Raw genomic sequence first — 24460 nt, 5'->3', positions numbered from 1 at the left:
ACACATTAAAATGAAATTAATTTTTAAGAACTGGCCAACTCCATGATCAGCAAAGACATGGCATATGAACAGGGAGTGTTGGTCATATTATAACAAAATATCTAACATGCATTTACAGAATGTGCATTTTAGCGGGCAAAGAAAAACCCATGCAGTTAATAATGTAAGTTGTGTCAAGTTATGACACACAAAAAACTACATTAAAGGATCATTTTTATGATTGGAAAGTCAAGCACAGTGCGTGATCATGTAATAAAGGACCTTATTATAATGAACACACACAAGCGGGCCCAACAAAGGTTGCAATAGCCTTAATTCTAGCATTTCCTAATGTTTCAGTGCTTAACTTTGCAACCTTAATAACATCCCTTTACCACAGGAAATCACCCACAAAAAGCTAATTAAAAACCCCGCAAAACCAAATTCCATCATGTGGCTTCATCTTGACACCCACATGGGCCATCAAGTTGGAACCTTAAAGTCCACCGCACAGACTTCTGACACATAAGTTAACAGAATAACTGACAGCTGTAGTAGGTTTTCATTCTCTATGTGGATCAGCTACTAGAGGGAGATGACACAGACTTTGCCAACAGGTTTTACTGATATTTGCTGACAAGCTGAGGAAAGGAGAAACTCTGGAATCTTAGGTTCCACGCCAGGCTCTGCAGGGGAGTGTGCTCCAAGGGGCACAGACTTTTATACCTCTTTCCCTTAAGCTTGACCCTTTCTGCCCAGTCCCCTCCAACTTGTTCCTGTCCCAGTCCTGTCTCTTCCCACTCTTGGCTCCTTGTCTCAGACCCAGTCTCCTCACCTAGCCAATCCATGTTACTCCTCAGGCTTCCCATCACAGGTCCAGTCTCCTGTCCAGTCCATCCTAGTTTCACCATTTGGACTCTGTATTCCAGTCTCCTTGCCAAGCCACACCCTGTCCCCACCACCATCCAGATCTTTTTGTTCCCCTTCCTCTCTCTTGCCTAGTCAGTCCCAAGTCACCTATCCTGGCTTCTCATCTGATCTCTCTTCTCCCTGACCTACCACCACACCCGTGTTCACTGTCCCCACTGGCCTCCAGTCCCAGTCTCCCTCCATAAACTCTTCATCCAGCTTCAGCGTCCCCCACTCCCACTGTGTACTTGTTCCAATCACTTAGCCCAGCCCGTCCCAGGTCCCACTTCACACTATGGCTCCTCATCAGACCTATCTTGCTTGTGTCTCACCCATTGGTTCCTAGTTCCAGCCTTTTTCCCCAGCTAGTCCCAAATTTCCCCTTGTTCTCCCATCCCTGTATTTCCCTCCCTGGCTCCCAGTATGAGTCTTCTCTCCCCTAGAGGCTTCTTGTCTCATTTACAACTTTTCATCCTCAGATCCAGCTCTTCTCCTCTCTGCATTTGATTCAGGTGACTTCCTCCTTCACACTGCATGGATCCAGCAAGGGAGTCTCCTGCTCTTAATTCAAGTGCCAGGACATGGACTCATCATGGAGTGGAGCAGCCAGGAAATGCTGCTTATCAATCTTCAGCTCTGTGCTGGAGCATGCTCGGTGCAAATAATCTCTGGGGATTTTAGCTCTGACCCAGTATCAAGTGCTGACTGAGCATGTGCAATGGCTTATAAATTGTCTAAATTTGGATAGATTTTCATGGGGACAGAAAAAGGCAAATTCCTGACAAAAAGGTCACCCTCTGGCTACATTTCAAGTCTCTGCTCAAAAGCATGAGGGCAGTTTAAGAAAAGTTTGCCAGCACTTTTTAATATGGCCATAAACTACTTTTCCCTAGCTTCATTCTCGGAAACAGTTACAGAATAATTTGTCAGAAAAATTCAGCCCGAGGCACACAACCTGTACAGAAAATTTCAGTGAAAATGATTATAGTCTGGCAATAGTTATAAGCAAATGAAATCAGTCTTAATAGAAAGCATGAGGCAACCTTAATAATAAACTGTGATACCCAGCATCAATGTACGTGAGTGCACGTGAGACTGAAACACACACATACACACACGTACGTACGTACGTAAGTATAAAGAAAACAGAAAAATCTCTCTTACATACATACACATACACTTTGTATTCTCATAGGAGACCTTTCTTTACCTGGTCTTCCAAAGACTTCTATTCCCAGTGAGGACTCCACATTGCAACAATTTGCCTTAGCCAAAGGGAGGATTTTGATAGGAATCTGTTTGGATGCCTTTACTGTTGGTCTTTGCATGATGACAGGGAATTTTTAAGTGATATCAAGTGCTCCCAAGTCCCTTTTTATCTGATAATGAGCGAATCTGGGCACAAGTCTCTCCAAGGGCATCTCACACTGGGACACCAGCTGTTTGCTTAATTTTAAAACACCACTTAATAGTAGGCAGGATAGAGTAGTGGTGCAGGTTACAAATGGCTGCTTATGTATACCAGGTTGGGTAGAAGGAATGCTTTTCCTGAATGGCATCCATTTTGGAGTCAAAAGCTACCTCCTCTTGCTATGTGGTTGTCACAGCTTCCACGTGATTTTCCCTAGCTTTGACTTTACCTACTACTAGACTGTCTTTCTCCCTTCATAGAAAGGGTGATTGAGAGTAGAAAAAGAGGAGGAAGAGCAGCATCTGAAGACTGCTGTCCAGTTCCAGCTAATTCCCGTGGTCAGTACAGAATTCCATGTTATGCATGGTCCACAGAGTCTTGGTAAATTATTTGTTGTTTGTACAATGCAAACAGATTTTATAAAGCATTTAATAATAAAAAGTTCAATTTTAGTTCTCGGGATTTAGCACTAGAAACTCACTAAAATTACAACTTTAAACATATAACTAAGTTTTCATTATTTCATATGTACAGACTGGATATAGGCGCATGGTATATTGACATGTTCTGTTGAATAATTTCTTTATGAGCATATTACAACCGTATTTTCCTATTGTGCATTAAAAAACAAACTAAAGCCATAATTTCTACATACCTTCTTCACCATGCTCTTCAGAACATGCTTTATTCTCACTTCTTTCTTTCCTTCTATCTTCTTCTCTCTTTAGAGAAAGAGATTCTGACTTTTTTTGAACTTTAGTTACATTTGCTGGAAACTTTAGTTTATCAGGCTTCTTGTTCACGCAAGCACCACTGGCTGTAAAGTTGAAGACTTTGCTTTCTGATTCTGATCTGAAATGTGTTATATCAGGCTTTTGCAAGAAGCAGTGTTTATCATGATAGTGTTGATGAGCACTCACAATATCGTGGAAATTTTTGTTGCATGCACCACATCTCACAACATACATCTCTTCATGGCTTTTCCTTGGGGTGTGACTTTTGTTGAGATGGTCATTCAAGTCTGTGAAATTCTGTGCCGTTGCTGAACAGAAGCAGCAGCGAAACCACAGATGGCCTTTTTCCAGTAGGGTTTTCTGACAGTTCCGGTGATCTTCCTTTCTGTTTATTCTGGAGATGTACTCTTCCCGGCAGCCACAGGTTAGAAAGTCACCTTTTTCTAATAGTGTAATGTCGTCTTTATTTTGTATTGACTCTTCAGACACATATATGTAATCTGTGCTATGGAAACTCTTATAGTGGATTAGAAATTCTTCCTCAACATCGAAAAAGAGATCACCACAAAGGCCACAAAAATATTTAACCTGTATCTCATGACTGTGCTGCTCTTGGCAGTGTCGGTATAGTGTTTCCACTTTGTGAAAATGCTTTTTGCACAAGCCACAGCAATACCTGTGAAACTGATGGCTTCCTAAAGACATACAATGTTGTTTAACACTGCCTTCAGACTCAAACATTTCCTCACAAATGCAGCATTGCCATTTTCCTAAAATAGGACTTCTCTCAAGGGACTGATCCACAGGGCTAGGAAGACGCTCTTTCCATTTAATAGACATATTGCACAGTGTGTCAGAAGAGGATGCCATAGGCTCATTCTCTAGAGCTTCCTGTTCATAATAGTAAGAATGTCCACCATGAAATTCGGTCACATGTGCCATAATGTTCTCTTCTCTGAGTAGGTCTGTACTGCATGCCCGGCACCAGAAAAGGAAGTTAGTTAAGTGTGCTCCTCCGTGGAACCGACTCATATGCAGACGGATGATGCTTGAGTTTTCAGCAAGCTTCCCACATACACCACACTTGTGACAGATTCTATTTGCTGACAAAATGTGCTTTTCAACTGACTCTTCAGTAGAAAACTTCAGAAGGCATTCACAGAACCAGGCTTTTATTTTGCCTGTATTGTCTTGATGTAGGCTTACTCCAGCCTCTTGATTTGTTTCTTCTAAATCTTTTTTCCGTTTTGAAATGGCAGACTCATTTTTACAGACAGGCTCACTCAAAGTCAATGGTCTCTTAAGGAGTGAAGATCTTGACTGATTTATAATCTGCCTCAACTGAGATGGGTTTTTATTTCTTTCATTAATATGGCAAAACATCAAGATGGACGCTTCCATTGTAGTAATAATTTTAACTTTGTGTTGAGTTGCGTGGCTATGCTGGTTGATCTGGCTTTCATCTACAAAGAGTTTGTCACAGTTTTGACAGTGACCTTTTGCTTTAAATATTTCTGCAACCTGGGAGATGCTCTTTTCCGACAGTGATACAGGACCAGCATTACGACAACGAGTTCTAAATTGGATATAAAAATGACACATTCACAGGTTTAAATATTCCAAACTTTACAAATATACCTACAAAGTGATCCTTTAAAACACTGAACAGACATCTCCCTCCACTAACTACATAAATTACTAAGGAAATACTAGAGAGTGGGTGAGGTATCTTTTATTGGACCAACCTATGTTGGCGAGAGAGAAACTTTTGAGCCACACAGAGCTCTTCCTCAGGTCTGGGAAAGGTACTCTCAGTTTCACAGCAAAATGTAAGGTGGAACAGATTGTTTAGCATACCCAGTTAGCTCATATGCTAAGGCAGTGGCTCTCAACCTTTCAAGACTACTGTACCCCTTTCAGGAGTCTGATTTGTCTTGCATACCCCCAAGTTTCACCTCACTTAAAAACTACTGACTTACAAAATCAGATATAAGAATGCAAAAGTGTCATAGCACACTATTACTGACAAATTGCTTACTTTCTCATTTTACCATATAATTATAAAATAAATCAATCTGAATATAAATATTTCAGCATATAAGTATACAAAGCAGTATAAACAATTCATTACCTGTATGAAATTTTAGTTTTTACAGACTTTGCCAGTACTTTTTACGTATCCTGTTGTAAAACTAGGCAAATATCTAGATGAGTTGATGTACCCCCTGGAAGACCTCTGCATACCTCCAGGGGTACACATACACCCGGCTGAGAACCACTGTTCTAAGGGACCATTCACAGTACAGTGGCCCGTTAACATCTCCGCAGTCATAACATAAAAGTAGAGGTTAGTGGGTTACAGATTGCTTGTAATAAGCCATAAATCCAGTCTCTCTCTTCAGTCCATGTCCATGTCTAGCAAAGTTTTAGTGTCTAGCAAAGTAATGAATTTAAGCTCCAAGACTCATCTTTTGAAAGCATTGTGTAGGTTTCCTTTGAGGATGACGCTGGGAATACCTTTCCCGAACCTGAAGAAGAGCTCTGTGTAGCTCAAAAGCTTGTCTCGATCACCAACAGAAGCTGGTCCAATAAAAGATATTACCTCACATATCTAGTCTCTCTAATATCCTGGAAATGGCACAGATACAACTACACTGCACAGGGAAATACTACTCTTTTTAAATGCATATTAACAGGCCCAGTTGCTCGTCAAACTGTACAATGCCTACCAGTTATTTTTGTAAAAGTCACTACACATTATAGAAAATGAAGTGCTCATTCCAGATAAGTGCCCCCAGACTTAAAAACTGATATAATTTACCATTGATATTACATCAGTACTAAGCTGTGGTAGGTGTGGTATGTGACGCCATCCCATAAAGTTTTATGAAAATATGCTTTTTTAGAAAGTATTATATTACATGGCATATGTAGCATAAATCTCAAAGGTTATGATCAACAGAATGTATTAATCCTATTTCTATGCATGATTCATTTTTGTATTCGAAGTTATGAATGTTGGCTGTGTACCGGCTTGATTTCTAAATAACCTTAGTAGAGCATTTGGTCAGTTCCTGGAGAAAGGAATGTTGAAATTATGTACCTAAGCAAGACACACTTAGAGAACAATGGATCTTGGAATATTCCAATCCACATAAGAAGTCTACTTGAGGACATTCAAGGTAGCATGTAAACAATGGATGTTACCTGTGAAAAATGTGAGTCATGCATGGACATATGACTTGCCCAGGTGACTCCTAAACTCCATCTTAGAGCTGGACTTTGCATAGGAGTGAGAAGAGGGTCTCCACCCACAAGAGAAAGTCTATTTAAACCCCTGGGAGACCTCTCCATTTGGTCTTGATCTGGCTAAAGAAGGAGCCTCTCCACCGCCCAGGATACTTGGAAGAAACTGGAACAAAGGGCAGTGACTGCAAGGGGTGTGAGTGATTGCTGGACCTAGGCTAAAAGGAGATTAGTCTGTAAAAGTGAGCATTCTGGAACTGGTGAGGATCTTATCTGTATTCAGTTTGATTAGACATAAATTTGCGCATTTTATTTTATTTTGCTTGGTGACTTAGTTTGTTCTGTCTGTTACTACTTGGAACCACTTAAATCCTACTTTCTGTATTTAATAAAATCACTTTTTACTTATTAACTCAGAGTATGTGTTAATACCTGGGGGTGCAAACAACTGTGCATCTCTATCAGTGTTATAGAGGGTGAATAATTTATGAGTTTACCCTCTATAAGCTTTATACAGGGTAAAACGGATTTATTTGGGTTTAGACCCCACTGGGAGTTGGGTATCTGAGTGTTAAAGACAGGAACACTTCTGTTAGCTCCTTTCGGGTAAATCTGCAGCTTTGGGGCAAGTTGGGTCTTTGTTGGAGCAGACGGGGAGTGTCTAGCTCAGCAAGACAGGGTACTGGTGTCCTGAGCTGGCAGGGAAAGCAGGGGTAGGAGTAGTCTGGGCACATCGGGTGGCAGCTTCCAAGTGGGTTTCTGTGATCCAACCTGTCACATGATACATAGAGAAAGGTGCCCACTGAATATTCTACATCTAGTGGGTACTTTAAAAGCATCTCATTATACATTTTTAATGCCTCAATAGGCTTGAGAATGGCATACCCTCTCTTGTATCCACGCCAGGGGAGCTTAGGCCCACAGTAGGGGGGGAAAGACTCAAGCTCAAAGGAGAGTCACTTGCACTCAGTGGCACTGGGTTAAGTATGCTTCTCATTTTGTTGGAGGTGAATGTTTGGTAAATTGAAGAGGGATGGCAGCTTGTCTGGGATAGAATAACTCACTTGAGTATGAGGGTTTCGCTCTCCTTGCTACTGCTTGGGGGCAAATCCTTTCTCCTGAATGCTATGTTGGAAGGGTCTTTTCCCACTCTAGCTTCTTCTGGAAGTGAGAGGAATTTGGAGTGAGTATTATTATTCATTTCCCATCTCATTGCCTGGCAGGAGGAAGTGGTGGGATCATCTCCCTAAACTATACCCACTTTAGATTTATAGGGTGGGAATTCCACACAGCTCTCCTCTCCCCAGAAGCTCCATGACTGTTAGGCCAGTTTGTGCATTGCTATTTTTACATAAGTGACCCATATTCTCCTTTTTCTGATTAATCCTTGGAAAAGGACGCAGTACATCAGCCACGGAATTCAACTGATCCAGCTGTATGAGCAGCATGAATAGCACTCAATACTAGGCAGTGGTGGCAAAGACAAGTCTTACTGTGGGCTAAAAACCCATTTTTGTGAGATAACTTTGTGGGTGTCGGGAGGGATAGAAGACAGACTGTAGACTCCGTAGTGAAGGGCTAGGGCATTTCTAAGAACTCCTGCAGCAAGACAGCTGTTTAGACCAGGGTGGGCTAACTTTTTGGCCCAAGGGCCACATCTAGGTGGGAAAATTGCATGCAGGGCCATGAACGTAGGGCCAGGGCAGGGGGTTTGGTTGCAGGAGGGAATGCGGGGTGTGGGAGGGGGTGCAGTGTGCAGGAAGGGGCTCAGTGCGAGGGCTTGGGGAAGAGGAGGGGTGCAGGGTGTATGAGGAGGCTCAGGGCAGAGGGTTGGGGTGCAGGAGGGGGTGCACAGGGCAGGAGGGGGCTCAGGGCAGGGGGTTGGGGTGCAGGAGGGGTACAGGGTGTGGCAGGGGGTTGGGGTGCAGGGTGCTGGAGTGGTTTGAGGTGCAGGCTCCAGCCCAGCACCGCTTACCTGGAGTGGCTCCAGGGCAGCAGCGGAACTAAGACAGGCTCCCTTTCTGCCCTGGCCCCGTGCCGCTCCGAGAAGCAGCCAGCATCACGTTCCTGTGGCCCCTGGTGGGAATGGGCGGCAAGAAGGCTCTGCGCGTTGCCCCTCACATGCAGGTACCTCCCCCAAAGCTCCCATTGGCCGTGGATCTCCAGGGCTGCAGGGATGTGCTTTCAGCCGCTTCTGGGAGCGGCACAGGGCCTACAGTGCCATGGGCATGGCAATCCCACCGGCCGGATCAAAAGCCCTGACAGCCTAGATCCGGCCCGTGGGCTGTAGTTTGCCCACCCCTGGTTTGGACTGTAGAAGATGCACCAAACTCCATTCTACATACCACTAGAACTCCTGTTCACCTTATTCTCTCTCTCACTTGGACTACTGTAACCTTTCAGGCCTTTCTTTTTCTGAACATTCTCTCTCATAATGTATCCAAAATGCCTCAGCTAAAATCCTTCCTTTTAAGTAATTCTGACCCTCTTACATGTCTTCCCACACAGAATCCTCTTGTTAGCTTCTCCTCTTCTAACCTACATTCAAGCACCATCTCCTCCCCACCACCAAGGTCCTGTACAGTCGTGCTCTCACTTACATCACTGTTCTCCTTTCCTCCAGTTGCTCCATGTGTCCCTTACGCTCTTTCAAATCCTCTCTTATGGCTCCCTTGCCCTCCTTCATGACTTCTGCTACGCCACCCTCTGTGTTTCGAACAGCCTTCCATTTGCTGTCAAACAAGTCCCCTCCTTAAAACCCACTTTTCCAGGAACACTTCCTTTCTACTTCTCCCTTACCAATAACCCTCTTTTGATTCTCCTTTCTTGAAAGACTGTCCCATCTTGTACCTGTATCTTGCGTATGCTCTCTGGCTGGGAACACATATTACTCAGTGAAGCACTTATATATAGTGCCACAATCTTACTATGATTTTAATTTAAATTGTACATAACAGTTAGCTTGTGACCCATTTAAAAATACAGTGTGTGTTTTCCAGATCAAAAACTATTAGAATCACAACCTCAAATACTTATAACATTTTAATGGCCCTATGGTATTCCCTACCTCACCCCAGGCATTAGCAGTGACTGAAACACAATCCACCATCACCCCATTTAATTATCTGGGGAAAATGAGGAAAAAGGTGGAATTTGTGAGGAGTTTGATGCCTAACTACTGTACTGGGTTACTAGATATTTAAAAACCTCAGAGAAACAATACATATCTTTGCAGTCAAGTTGATTGTATATAAACAATAGACTCTCACAAACCTGAAGTGAGCTGTTAACTCCATATGCGAACGTAACTTCTGGTGGCAGGACGTGCACTTCACTTGGAATGGGACCTCTTTACATAAAGCTATAAGAAGTTTCTTTGCATATGATGGGAAAGATAAAGGAAGCGGTGTTCCACTTTCATCTGCAATATGAGATGGTATAAAATGAAGCCACATATTTCAAAGTCAACATGTAGTATTTTATCTCTTTAGAACACAGCTATTAACAATACGTTCCTTGCCAATCATTATGACCATGTCACCTCATCCCATTTAAATTCCATCACTTGCTCCCTCTCCAACCCTTTTCAAATTCAAGCTTCTTGCTGCTCTCATCAAGGACCTTATCAACTCCCCTCCTGCCCTTATTAATGCATTTTAACCAAAAAAAGGTATATAATGTGTAGGGAAAAAAATACGCCATAATACATTTAACAAGCTTTTACATGTTTTGATTGCCTCCATCTCTCCCATCTTTCATAGTACTTCCTTCTTCGATTTTAAACATTATGGGGCAGGAGGATTGGTGAATATGAGCACAAAGTCTAACATGTTGCCAGCGTTCAGACTGAAAATAATAGTTTCTAATATAAAACGAATAGGAATAGTTTATGAAAATCTTTGTGGCCATCATTATACATCAAAGAGGCAACAAAGGCGATCGTTTTTCCCCTTGCAGTTCACCTTTCATATATTTAAGTAGTAACAACCAGTGAGAAGAGCATTTTCTGGCAGCTGAGGCCAGGTCCAGAAGCATTAACTGCCTGACATGGAGGCCAATATTGCTATTATTAACTACAAAGATATATAAATTCAAAGAAAGAAGCTGAGTATTCAAGCATTTATGTATTTAAATATTTAAAGTTGGATTGTATCTGATGAAGGATATTGTCTCCTCTTTACATTATTGGTCTTTTCATGGCTGTTAAAGAACAGTAAAAAAACAAATTTGAAGACGGGTGGTCTGATTTTCAGAGGTGATAAACAGCTGCAGCTCTCATGGGCCTCAAACAGGCCCATTAGATTTAGAATACATATGATGAGTCAGTCAACAGCTTCATTGTTGAGTGGTAAGATTACGAAACAGGTGACTGTACCAAATCACAATGGGTTCCTTATGACCATATGAACCTTAAAGTGCAGTTCTACCATGAAAAACAGCTATATTAATATGGTGACTTCTTATTCAACTAGTCAACTCTCCATTTGTATATTCTGATTCTTATTCATTTATTTTGTCACAAAATAAGTGCTTACTTCTTATTCCTTGTGTTAGAACTCGGACACATTGAATGGATAACCGAATCATTTCTTGTGCATCAACATAACTGATGCACAAGTTCCAATCTTTACACCTCTGCAAGCATACCTAAGACAATGAAGTTTCACAGATATCACTGAGGGTCTGATATGGCCTGCTAAACTTGGTTACTGGTGGTGTGTGACTAAGACAAAATCCAGCTTGACTTTTAGAGTCCAGCCTTATTTTGGAAGGTCTGCTGGTTAGAAAAAAAAATTGTATTTAAAATGGAGCAAATTTGATATGAAAATCAGGGAGACACACAGAAATACGGAATTCTAAAATACAATCTCTGTCAGAATAGAACAACATATTAACAAAACATTAATCTCAAATGAAGATAACCTGGTAAATCTACACAGTTTGTATATCTTTTCCTCAATTTCAGACATCTTGAAAGAAATAAATGTTTTTTCTTTAATTCAAAGCTGAAAACACAATCGCTCACATGGCATAGATGCATTATCAAAAAGACCTAAAAAAGATGCTACATTCAAATTACAACATACCACTCAATTTAAAAACCTGAAGGAAGTGATTCTTTCCAGACATATGCTGCAGGCATTCATCTCTTATGCTGAAAAGGAGGAAGCAGTATGGACATGCAAAGCACTGAATAAGCTGTGGAAGAAGATTTCTTTTATGCCCATCATCTTTTTCATTTATCTGAAAAATAAAACAAATCTGGTTAGTAAAAGAATCAACCTAATTATAAAAATATTTATTTTGCATTTAATAAATACACTTATTTTAATGCATATTAGAGATTCTTTATACTTTTATTAAACTTTCTAAAAAACTTTGAACAGAGTTATAGTCTCCATACTACAGTCCAGGTGAGATTATGAATTCAATGGAAACTTGAGGGCAATGAGTTAAAAGTTTGCTTTGACTTTACTTTTTTTGTGAAGTCATAGTATTGTGTAAATATTATATGATTTATATTAAAAAAAAATCTGTGGTGAAAAAAGTTACAGTTGCAAACTCAAGCATTCAAAAGTTAGGAAGCACCAGAATTAAGGTTGGTCATTCAACCCTAAGCCTGCCCCATTGTGCATTATAACATAGTCTCTAATTACATGATCATATTATTCCCCCCTTCACTCGGACCTCTACAACATTCAGTGCACAGGATAGAGGATGCTCTCTGAAAGCTATACAAAATTTTGTTTCATCCTTATTGTTCCATTTTTATTGCACACTATTCAAATCTAGTACTCACTACAGAATTATTGATTTCCTCATGGTCTTTTCCATAGCACTCATTAACCATGAATGTTTCACTAACATTAATGAATTTGCTTTCAAGAAATCCTTGTGAGGTAGGAGGATATTATTCCCATTTCACAGATGGAGTGGGGTACTAAGGCACAGAGATTAAAGGCAAAATTGTCAGAAATTACAACTAATTTTGGGTGCTCATTTTGAGATGCACAGGGCTTGATTTTTCACTACTTAGCATTTTTATAGTACTTCATATATTTAAGGTATAGCTCCCTTTAATTTAGTTGGCATTGTGGGCATTTCTTCTAAACTGGCCCCAGAATCTCATGTTGGTCACTCAGAAAATAAGGACCACACAATTAGTGACCACTCTATGAAAATTTTGGTGTGGTAGAGATGGGGAAAAAAATCCAGTTCTCCCAGGTAGGATGCATCTGCATAAACCCACAATACCACCCTGTCTCGTCCCAGAATCCCTTGCCTCAGTAACTACACATCTTCCAACTTTTGCAACAAACGAAAAAGGAGTTCTACAAAAAACCTTATTCACTACACAACCCAGAATTACTCCCTGAGCACCATCCATTCTCTGCACTGAATGAAGCAGGGCTTCTGATCACGTAATTAAAGGGAGTTATCAAAATGCACAAGGGGACCAAATTAAGGTTGCTCAGGCAACCCTTTTCCCTCACCGCTCTAGATCTGCATAAAGCTGCTCCCATTGCATGCTGCCTAGGCAAGAGGGGGCACTGAGTGGACAAGAAAGAGTGTCTCCCCAGTTTGAGTTCCTGTATCTGGCATCACAGTGATTCTAGGTGGCTGGGAGGAGCAAGGAAAATCCTGTTCAGTCCTTGTAAACCTGAGCAAAGCATGCTTGTGCAACTGGTATCTAGAATGGCAGAAAAAAAATTGAAGGATCATAATTTGGCCAAGTTTTGGTACATTCTTAAGTAATGCTGTGGATGTTGTTTGTGACTTGATACGATGTGCTATCACGCTTAGAGAAGGAAGAACTCCGACAGATTCAGAATAAATAGCAATACATCAAGATAACTATCTCGAAAGTGTCTGAGCAGAAATCGTGGCTCCCTTGAATCTATTTGCGAAGGAGATGAACAGCCTGGGTGACATTCAAAATTACTTAGTCTTATCCAAGTAGAAGGCCAGCACCCTTCTAACATCCAGAGTACAAAAACAGGACCCCTGCAGAATTGTGTGGCTTCACGAAAAACACCGGTAGATGAATAGATTGGTTAGGGTGGAACTCCGAGAAAGCCTTAGGTAATAATTTAGGATGTAGGCATAACGCAGCATTATTCTTGAAACATTCTGTACAAGGGAGGAGGGGGTGGAAAACTGGAATCAAGACACTAATCTCCCTAACTCTACAGCTGACAAAATGGCTATTGAAAAAGCCGTCTTCACAGACAAATGGAGTAGAGAGCATGTTGCCATACATTTGTAGTTGAGTGTCAGGTTGAGGTCCCAGATGAGGGTGGAGTCTCTAGTCTGGTGGTGGAGATTCCTGACACCCTTAACAAACCTACACGATACAGGATGAACATATATGGAAAACCACTCTATATCAGATGAAAAGCTGATATTGCAGCCAAATGGACCTTAATTGAGCTAATAACCCTGATTTCTTCAGATTCATCAGACAGATAATCCAGTATGACTGAAACAGACATAGATCCAGGCAGGAAGTGGCAATGACAGCATCAATGGGAGAATCTCCTGTTTCTGAAGGGAAGTAATACAGGCTGACATTTTTCTAGTATTCAATAACTCTCGTTGCACTTCTTCAGAGGAAAAGGATTTTAACCCTGCAAACTATCAAGGAGCCACACCCAATGCTGGAGAACTCCTAGATTGGGGTGAAGCACGTGACCCACATCCTTTGACAGGTGATAAGCAGTGCTCTTGAGAAGTGGATGTACACACAGGTGAAGCAGGTAAGGGTATCACACTGGTTTCTGCTTATAGATCCAACCTAGCTGAGTCGGAGAGAATGCAAAGAACACACTCTGCTTCCAGGACAGAAGGAATCCCCCACAAAAACAGCAGCTCAGACCTTCTCCTGAGCCAAAAAGAGGACACTTCTTGTTCCTGGAGGTTGCATAGAGACCCAACTCTGGAAGACCCCCTGCTTTTTGAAGGACTTGAGCCTAGGTCCAATTGTAGTTCTGTGAGAACTGCCTGCTGAGAACACTGGCTGTGCTATTCTGAATGCCTTGGAGATAGACTACTGAAATTTGGATCTGATGAGCTATGCACCAGTTCCATAGCTTCGGTGCTCAGAGAGGGCAATCTCCTCCCTGTTTTTGATACACAACACACAGGATAGGTTGACCGTCATGACTCTGATTGATTCACCATGATGATGTAGGAAATGGAGGCAGTTGTTCCTGACAGCCCTGAGCTCAAACAAATTGATGTGGAGATGTCCTGAGTTGTTCATCTGACCTAAGTCACAAGAGCACTGAGATGAGCTCCCCACCCCAACAGTGATGCATCTGTTGTTCGAGTTAGTGATGGAGTTGGGCAGAAGAAGGGAACACACGCACAGATGTTGAGTTGATATTTCCACCAATGCAGGGAGTTCCTCACCTGTAGAAGAACTGTCACCTGTCTGTCCAAAATATCTCTGAGAGAAGAATAGATCATTCTGAGCCAAAAAGCAGCAGAGGTGTTCCCTCGTATGTGGGTCATGTGTCCCAGGAGCTGAAGACATTTCCTTGCAGCGGTCCGTGGACTCCCCTGAATTGTCTGTAGCAAATCTGACAAGGTTACAAACCTGTCTAAGAGAAGATAGTCGCTGTCTGTCAAAGTGTCCAAAGAAGCCCCTTTATCTTCTTTATGGAATCAACATGGATTTTGTTACATTTAGCTGAAGACCCAACTCTTCAGAGCAAGGGCTGTCCAGGTGAAAGATAGAACTGCTTTGTAACAATGGCCAGTGTTTCTAGCTGGCAGGAGCAAATATCAGCCAAAGCCAGGACTGTTGGTCCTTGGAGAACTTTCTCCGGTTTTGACTGGATTTCCTTTACCCTGTGTTGACTGGCTCTTGGCTCCAACCCTCCCCTCCCTCACAGTCACATCACCTCAGCTTCATTCTGCCCATGTCCCCTTCTCCTGTCCTCCCTGCCTGCCCTTTTCCATTTTTCTGATCCCCTTCTAAAAAATAAAATATTGTGGAACTAACATGACCTTTGGCATCTTCACACTGTTCATTCTGCTGGTGAGTCATGCACCCCCTTCACTATGCTGGACTGTGTTTTTTCTGTTTTTAGAGTATCTAGCACAAAGTCTCCTGATCCATAACTAGGGCTCCTGAGTGCGAAGATAATTTGAATAAATGAATAAATCAATAAAAGGAGTGTGGGAGAAAGACTGGGATAAATGACTTGCTTAGTTTTTCCTCATGTAACAAGCCAATTGACTTACATTCAGTAAAAAATTAATACTCATGAATTCTTTGAAATTCCCTTCCTTCCGCAGACCAAATTGAGTTCAAGGCCCAATCTAGTGGGATACAAAGATCAATTAGTGGTGGTCCATGGAGGTATCAGTGGAGTAAGGATAGATAATGTCAGAATCACCATAGTTGCTTCTCTTTCCCATTGTTTTCCCTCCTTTTTAGCAGTCTGCTTCTTCTCCTTCCCTCACTAGTCTGTACTGTCAGCATCAGGAAAGAAGGGGCAGGAAAAAAGTTTTCAAGCCAGGTGAACCAACTTTTACATCACACTTGAAATGCAAATCACAACTTAATTGTTAAGTTTTATGGCAATATATACAGAAATGTTTTCAGGATAATTTGAACTCTAAGCAACACCATCACAATAAAAATTCTGTAAGTTAGGAAGGTTCAGTGAATCAGAGGCAAAGGTAGGTTAAAATGCAAGATTGTCTGTAGTTATAATTTTTGTAAGTCCTACATAATATTCAGGTCAGGTGAATACCTATCCATGAGTTCTTGCCTTAGATAAAAGGTGATCACTATACTGCTGTGAGGTGACAAATCTTTTGCAGCATACCACACAGGCAACAGCATTAGTTGGAGGTCCATGTAGTGTAATTGCTGGGTCACATGGAGAATGATCAAACCTATAAAAGAAAAAATTAGCAACATCATTAGCTCACTCTGTAAAGTAACATAACAGGGGGTTTTGAGAGAAAAGATTTATTGTGTGATGTAATATTTGAAGAATCAGGCAAAACCACAATCCAACACTACTGACTTTCCATTAAAGCAGTGAACATGACAAGACATTTTAATATATAGCTTCATTTAATATTGGCCGTGTCAATTCAAATGTTTGTCAAAGATGTGGTCACAATGGAAGTATTTTCACTTTAATGGTATATTGGAGAGGGAAAAAACAGAAGTGCTTAACCAGGGGAAGAAACCCCCATTTTGAATTTTAATACAACTGCAGAAAGAAATACAGTAACTCCTCACTTTAAGTCGCCCCGGGTAACATTGTTTCGTTGTTACGTTGTTGACCAATTAGGGAACATACTCATTTAAAGTTGTGCAATGCTCCACTCTTATGTTGTTTGGTTGCCTGCTTTCTCCACAGCTGGCAATCTCCCTAAGTCCCCTCTCCCCGCCCAGTGCCTCCTGCATGCCAGCAGACCTCGCGGATCCGCACTTTTCCCCTTTTCCCCCGGCCTTGGCAATCAGCTGGCTTGCGGCATTTCGGGGGCAGGAGGGAGGGGAGAGGAGTGAGGACTCGGCACACGGGCTCCCCCTTCCCTCCCCTGCCTCCCGATCACTGCAAGCCAGCTGATTGCCCTGGGCAGAAGGCTAGGGGGAGGGAAGGGGAACCAGCGCAACCAGTCCTCGCTCCTCCGCACTCCCTCCTGCCCCCTAAACACCATAAGCCAACTGATTGCCCCAGGCAGGAGGGAGGGGGAAGGAGGACTCGGCATGCAGGCTCCTCCTGCCTCCTGCCAGCAGCAATCAGCTTGCTTGTGGCGTTTAGAAGGGAGGGGAGGAGCCAGGATACAGCATGGGAAGTAAAGGGGGAAGAGGTTGGCGGGGGAGAAGAGGCAGGTCAAGGATGGAGGCTTGGGAGAAGGGGGAGAGTGGGCGTGCTGAGGGTTGACCCCTCCCCCCCCCATCTCTGATGCTTGCAGAGTAGGGAAAGCTGCCGCTGCTGTGCAATGTGCTTCCCCTAGCCTACAGCACACTCAGCCTTCTTGCTGCCTCATCTCCAGTGCCAGTGGGCTGTGCCTGTGTAGGGTAAGGCAGGGGCACCTCCCAACTGTAGTAATGTACTGTATGTACAGTATGTTTGTAAACACATAGCACGTACACACTACTCTTCTCCCCCTCCCCCCTCAGCATAGTATTAAATTGCTTAGTTACAAATTGTTTAAAATGTATATAATGCCTTTTGGCTGGCAAAAAAAAAATTCCCTGGAACCTAACCCTCCCATTTACATTAAATCTTATGGAGAAATTGGATTCGCTTAATATCGTTTCACTTAAAGTAGCATTTCTCAGGACCATAACTACAACATTAAGTGAGGAGTTACTGTACTGGAAAGTTCCTTGGATCAAGTCTGCATAACATCTGTAATAATATACTGACATCCTCTTTCCCCAAGGAACATTGGGATTACAGGGCAGGACGATAGAAATTTGATGCAACATAAAGCACAGTGCCCTAGAATTAAGACAGGTCAGTGGTGTTCTTTATTCTGATCTATGATAAATGTCCTTACCTTTTCAGGTGACCTAACAGAAGATGACCATTATCAAATTTTCTGTTGCAGTGCATTACAGGACATAAAATGGGATTGCTGTTGATTGGTGTTTGGCCGGTTCTGTGGGGCACAGCTTTTCTTCCCATGTTAATGGTGCCTGGTTTGAGACCTAGATTGTAGAGCAAAATACGTAAGTACATACAATTTTGATTATATTTCAGACGACTTTTCTTTTTTTAAATCAAATATCCAAGGCCCAGATTATACTGGCAATACAATATAAACTAGTCAAGCTGCACAAGAGGAAGTTTGATCTCTTTAAGGTTTTTCTAATCCCACTACTAAGATTAGTTTTACATTTTTCAATTGTTATGAGAAAAATGTGATTTCTACATTGTATAAAGCTAACATCTATTCAATCTACACCATATGATTTAGTAGCATTGCTCTTTGAAATCTCCTTTGAACTTCCTTGTGTCTGAAGTGTACTTACCGACACTTACATTTATATAGAGACAAATATTTCCCTACTGGGTCTCCTACTAGTGACAATCACACAATATAAAGTTTTCCATGCAACAATTCTGCCTTTGCAAGTAGCTATTTTACCGCAGTATTCTTACCACTGGGAACATATTAAAGTTAATTGGCTGCAAAAGCATTTGAGAGAATTCTTATAGCAACCACTGTGAGAGAAATTTTAAATGCCACACTGCACAAAATTGGTATTGGAGGATCTCTGGGGAGTCATGTATCTGTTCATTGTTGACATTGTTAATGCAATTACTGGGTGATTTACTGTGTAATATAACATTTAGAAACCAATATTGGCTGAAATAAAAGTGGTGTAAAACACATGTTGCCGATAGTTCTTTGACTTCATTTTACTGGAGCAATATTCACTGCTCTTATGAGTATTCATTGTTCAACAGTTGTGAGTGCCATATTTTAAATTCCCACCCTTTCTAATTAAATACCTGGCATTTTTAGCCACTGGTCTACACACAGTCTTGCTGCTTCTGTGTCACTATGTCCCCGGATAAATTCCAGCTCCTGCAATCCATGAGCATGCTGGGAGTCCACTTTTTCCTAAAGAGTGAACAGATTAGATAAAAAGACAACCAATTTATTCTGATTAGACACATTGAGATAGCCCATGTTAACACTCAGTACTCAAATGTGGATGAAAGTTTGATTTACAAGGAGGAGCCTAGAATAGATATATTCTATTGTATAATTGTCAGTGGAATGTAGGTGTTCGAACCAAGGTAAATGAATGACTTGTGGTTAATTTCCATATCCCCAGTGAGATACGCTCTTGAAATCTGACACACTCATTCATTATTGGCTACTGAATACAGGAAAAACCACCTCAATCTGACTGCCAGCCTTTCCATCACCTATCAACACCGCCACCATCTGTGGTACACTCACCATACGGAATTTTCTCACCTAAAATCCATTATAGAGAACTTGTGACTGCAAATGACCTTCATTTCTTCTGTGAGACAGACATGTTAGTTATGAAACTCTCAATTTGGAGAAATTAAGATCAGAAGTCAAAAACTTCATTTTATGGTTCTTAGCTCAGAAAATTATCTAAGGAAAGCGAATACACTGCAGCTGTCAGTACTGACAGAATACAATCCTGCTACGGAATTGGCTATTTAGGTTTTTATGTAACGCCTATCATGGTGTCAGAGTGCTCTGCAGAGGAGAAGAAAAGTAAAACTTATAAATAACCTAGTGATGGTATACTGCTCTTCCTCAGTGATATAATTACATCTACAATTATTTGAAAGGTGTAAACACCAAGGAAAGAGCAGAATTATTTGGGGCTGCATAGTGGGGTATAACTAACAGTAATAGGATACAAGAAAGACGGAAAAAGGGAAAACTTACACTGTTGGTAAATAGTAGGAGAATCTTCCTGACATCAAATGCCTGAGGTTGTTTACACCAAAAAGTTGCACTGGAAACATTTCCCGTCCACTCCTTTTGAATCTACCTACCTCTATTTCTGTCGGAGGTATGTTAGTGTAAAAGCAGTATGGCTGCACTGCCATTCTGATATAACTACACTGATTAATTTAGTCTTCCTCATTGCTATGTGATACTGCATTGGTTCAGATCTGAAGAGACCTGTCTGGCACCTGTCTGTACTCCACTGCTTCACGGTAATCTGGACTAGATGTCCTCCTTCTATTTAAAGGACACATCTGAGAGTCCAAAAGTCTCTATTTTGGACTTGCTTTTTGGTGCAAGAGCACAGATCCTGAAGCTGCTGCCACTACTAAGGTTTGTGTTTCTGTGCAGTGCCACAGAGAGGTTCAGCACTCTCTTATCCTCTTGGGAGAGGAGCACTTCCAGACTCCTCTCTACAAAAGCGCTAAGATTTAATTGCAGCCATCACAACATATGAAGGACTTGGTTACTCCCGGGGCAATTTCCTGTGCTGAAGCAAAGACAAGAAGCTGTGATAAAAACCTGTATAACACAGCTGTATGGCAGCTCATATTACATATGGGTCTATTCTGAAGAGCAGGATATGATAATCGCTGCTTATACTCCACAGTCTCATTGGGGGCTGCAAGCAAGCCAAAATGGTAGGGGTCTGAACATCCCTGGACCAGAGAGGATGCCAAGTCCCCTAAATAACTAGGGCTTCCTTGAGACATTAGACAGCTCAGCAGCAACAGACAATGCTGATGAGGGGAACTCATCTTGTAAATGTCATTTTAATCAATATGCCCCATTGGCCTGGGTTTTGATGAGTCCCAGGCACCACCTTCTAAATGCTGACTGTGTAATGCCATATCTTCGTAATCAGGTGAATTTAGCTACAGGAAAGGGCAGAAATATCCCTATTTTCCCTGCCTCCATTCTTTCCCCTCCCCAATAGATTGGTCTCTAAAACAAAGCAAACAAAAACAACCATCCTCATCCCCATTATCCACTACATCCTGACATTGGTTAGGCTCCCCACCTCTCACAAACATCATATGACCAGGCACAAAATGGCATGAAAGCAGCTGGAAACATATGGTAAAACACACATCACATCAAAATCCTGTTTATCATGATCTCTCACTGGCCAAGGCATTTCATCACAATTTGGACATTGCCCTGAGCAGATGTGGAATTTACAGGATTTAATACATTTATCATAGATAAAAAGACATCTGAGTTATACAGGTTATAAAATGCAAATGAGGGTATGTACTTGTAATGCACAAATCGGTTATTGAAGAGACATACCAAGCATTGGAATGGTGCATGTAACAGGCTACATATTAAGGTAGCTCTTGTATCCCACATTCCACACCAGTACCAGGAGTTGGACCAGTGGCTGTTTCTTCTTTTTAAAGAAATATATTATGTGGTCAATTCTTTACAAGTCCAAGGGTGCTTATAAGAAAAAGTATATGCCTGTACCACGAGCACCTTGGATAGCCTGCAATATCCTTTGAAAGGAAGAGGTTCTTCTGGCTGGTTTTGTTTTGTTTGAGTATTATCAATAAAGGTTTCTTTTTCATGGGAAGTCTGAAATGCTGGCTTCCAGACTTGTAGATCATTTTTCAAACACATTTCAGTGGCTTTGAAAAAACTCACATTAGTCTAGCCATGGAAGATTCAAGTATTCCCCAACCAAGCAATTTTTTGGACACAGCGGGAAGGGATTGTGAGGAATTTGACTCCAAATTCCACAATTACTATGGGCTTTAATACATATTCCTCAATATTCTGAGAAAGTTACTTTGAATGTAGAGAACTTCATACCAGCAGTAAACATTGCTGCTGAGGTATCTACCCACAATACAACACACACGCATCACTACAGAGCAGCACAGCATGGAAACAGTGCTTTACAGGCAAAGTACCTTAAATTGGTGCACACACAGCAGTGTGGATTCAGACATCTTAATTACATAATGCAACTTTCTCATGCAAACAAGGCCTATGATGTAGTACATTCTCCCCTATGAAGTAATGGACACCATATCCCCGGAGATTTTTAAAACTAGACTGGACAACATACACCTCTACCTCGATATAATGCTGTCCTTGGGAGCCAAAAAAATCTTATCACGTTATAAGTGAAACTGCATTATATTGAACTTGCTTTGATATACTGGAGTGCGCAGCTCCGCCCCCCCGGGAGCACTGCTTTACCGCATTATATCCGAATTCATGTTATATCGGGTCGCGTTATATCGGGGTAGTGGTGTACTAGAAAATATATTGGAGTGAATAATCCTGCACTGGTAGGATAATTTGTCATAACCATAATGAGAAATTTCTTACCTGACAATTCTGTAAGGAGCTTCTCTCCTCATTCATAGGTAATGCCCCCATCTGTGGAATCAGGAGGCAGTCCAACACTGTTGCTGGAGGCTCCAGAACTAGAGTCCCACTTTTCAGGTCAGGCCACCAAGAGAGAGTTCTTCAAAGCTGTATTAACTCTCAAGCAACCAATTCTTAGTGTTAAGACAACAATGTGATACACTGTATTAATTAACCTTTAGGCAATTGTGTTCATGTCATCTTTAGAAAAAAATTCAATTTGTTCAACTATATTCTGGTCATTTTCCAGACTACAAGGGTAGGCTGAATGAGGTCAGAGCATGCTAGCAGAAAATGATCAGGTAAGAAACGTCTCAACTAACAGGGGTTAGGCTGACATAGCTATGTGGATTTTTCATACCCCTGAAAGATGTAACTATGCAGATAAGTTTTCAGTGTAGACCAGCCCTCACTATGCTCTCCACACTGTGACGCTGGCATCCATAGACAATATGCAAGAGTTTAAAGTGAACATGGGTTGGCTTTCAGCATGTTTGTACTTATCTGCCCACAAAGGGACATACAGGTGTGATCTGAGAAAAGCCATGAGAATGACTAAAGGATTAGTTAATATGCCCAAGAGTGACAGACTCAAGGAGATCAATCTATTTAGCTTAATAAAGAAAATATTAAGGAGTGACTTCATCAGAGTTTATAAGCATCTACATGGTGTACAAATTTGATAACTGGCTCTTCAGTCTAGCAGACAAAGGTATCACAAGAGCCAATGGCTAGAAGTTGAAGCTACACAAATTCAGTCTGAAAACAAGACACACATTTTTAATAGTGAGGGTAATCAATCACAGGAACAATATACCAAGAGTCATAGTGCATACGTTATCACTGGCAATTTTTAAATCAAGATTATATATTTTCCTCAAAGAAATGTTCTAGTTCAAACAGGAATTATTTCAGGGAAATTCTATGACCTGTGTAATATATGAGGTAAGAACAGAATAGATTAGCCAAATTGTCATTTCTGGCTTTAGAATCTATGAAACTATGAGAATAATTTCTAATTCTGTACTGGATCATGCTTGTGGTTCTCTGTCCTCATAAGGAATTTCAGGAGGCAGATTTTGAGAAACACCATTTAAGAGATGGTACTGCTGCATGGCACCAGCAATGTTAGAACTGGAGATAATTAGATATGGATGATCACTGCCAGCAGGTGACTAATGTGATGAAGGGTTGGATCTCTGTATACCTTTTACTATGGTGGTAAAATTATGGAAAGAATCATGCCTATATTGCCCTGTAGGTGAGTAATTCTTTGCACTGGGTTCAAACAGTTCTTCCTGATTTTGAACAGCTGGTAGATATGAACCCCTTCCAGCATCTGGCCAGTTATGAATGAATCTGTTTCTTTGGAGAGGGCACTTTTTGGGATGTGGTCCCTGAATGAATATAGATATGTAACTTGTGAGTGGAGCCTTGCTGTTTCTACTAACTGTAGAATGCATTTAGAGGGTCGATTCAAAGGAAAAGTCTTGTACACAAAAAGGATGATTTTGTTTTTGTCAGCCTGAGGATTTTGTTGGTTTGGGAAAATAATTCCTTAGAAGCTTCTGCTTCAGATTCTTCTCTTTGCTAGGGAAACAGTTTCTTTGATAGTCTTGGTGCTGGCAGCAACCAATGTATAGCTATGCTCGCTTTGAAAGTGACTATCAAGGCACCTCAGCAATCTCAACTGCTAATTCTCTAATGTTTCCCAGAACAGATCTTTGCCTGCAAATTTAGATGCGTAAAGTATCTACTTATGATGATTGATTGGTATTGCTGGGTGTGATTCCTTGTAGACAGAGTTCTGAGCCCACTGATCTTGTCTCAAATTAGTCTGATCAAGACAGAACTCTAGACATCTCACTTCAAGCAAGGATCAGACCCCACACGATGAGCCATATATTTGTCATGCAATAGGCTCTATTTAATGAAGTACAGGAAAAACTTTTGGACTCAATGGCTATAGCTGAGGCTTTGAAATTGCTGTGCAGTGTGTCCACATTTTGGTGGTGCCGGGGATCTTCTGGTAGCAAGTCCTCTTCTGAAGCTGTGGCTGTATTTCAATGGCAGAGCTACTGCTTCACCAATCTTAGGTTCCCAACATTTATGAAATTTTTTAAATGCAACATTTTAGTTTAACATTAGTTAAAATGGGCTGAAAATATCAGGCAGTATGGTCACAAAGGCAAGGCACTTCTGAATTCAGTAAGAATTTAGATGTGCACAGAACACAGACAGGACTGGTTTCCGCATGGTTACAGAACTGCAGTAAAGTGGAACAATTTTCAGCTTGTATGATTGGAAGATATCTGGATCC

General features: G+C 41.4%; 1 protein-coding gene across 2 annotated transcripts in view; it reads right to left on the bottom strand.

Annotated features, from left to right (window-relative positions):
• ZNF451 (zinc finger protein 451) overlaps positions 1 to 24460 on the bottom strand; it is an 81753-nt gene that overhangs the window by 27593 nt on the left and 29700 nt on the right. The window contains exons 1-7 of one of the 2 annotated variants that reach the window (XM_030555645.1): positions 22102 to 22684; positions 18774 to 18885; positions 17815 to 17965; positions 16062 to 16188; positions 11367 to 11523; positions 9553 to 9700; positions 2955 to 4609 (exon numbers count right to left, since the gene is read on the bottom strand). In XM_030555645.1, the coding sequence (XP_030411505.1) occupies positions 2955 to 4609; positions 9553 to 9700; positions 11367 to 11523; positions 16062 to 16188; positions 17815 to 17965; positions 18774 to 18885; positions 22102 to 22152 (2401 nt within the window). In that variant the 5' untranslated portion in view covers positions 22153 to 22684. Of the gene's footprint in view, positions 1 to 2954; positions 4610 to 9552; positions 9701 to 11366; positions 11524 to 16061; positions 16189 to 17814; positions 17966 to 18773; positions 18886 to 22101; positions 22685 to 24460 lie in introns of those variants that run through there. The other variant, XM_030555643.1, reaches the window with a different exon arrangement.

The sequence above is a fragment of the Gopherus evgoodei genome, chromosome 3, assembly GCF_007399415.2.
Source record: "Gopherus evgoodei ecotype Sinaloan lineage chromosome 3, rGopEvg1_v1.p, whole genome shotgun sequence".
Classification (NCBI taxonomy): Eukaryota; Metazoa; Chordata; order Testudines; family Testudinidae; genus Gopherus; species Gopherus evgoodei.
Note: the sequence above shows the minus strand (reverse complement) of the source record. Positions and strands in the feature narration are given on the sequence as shown.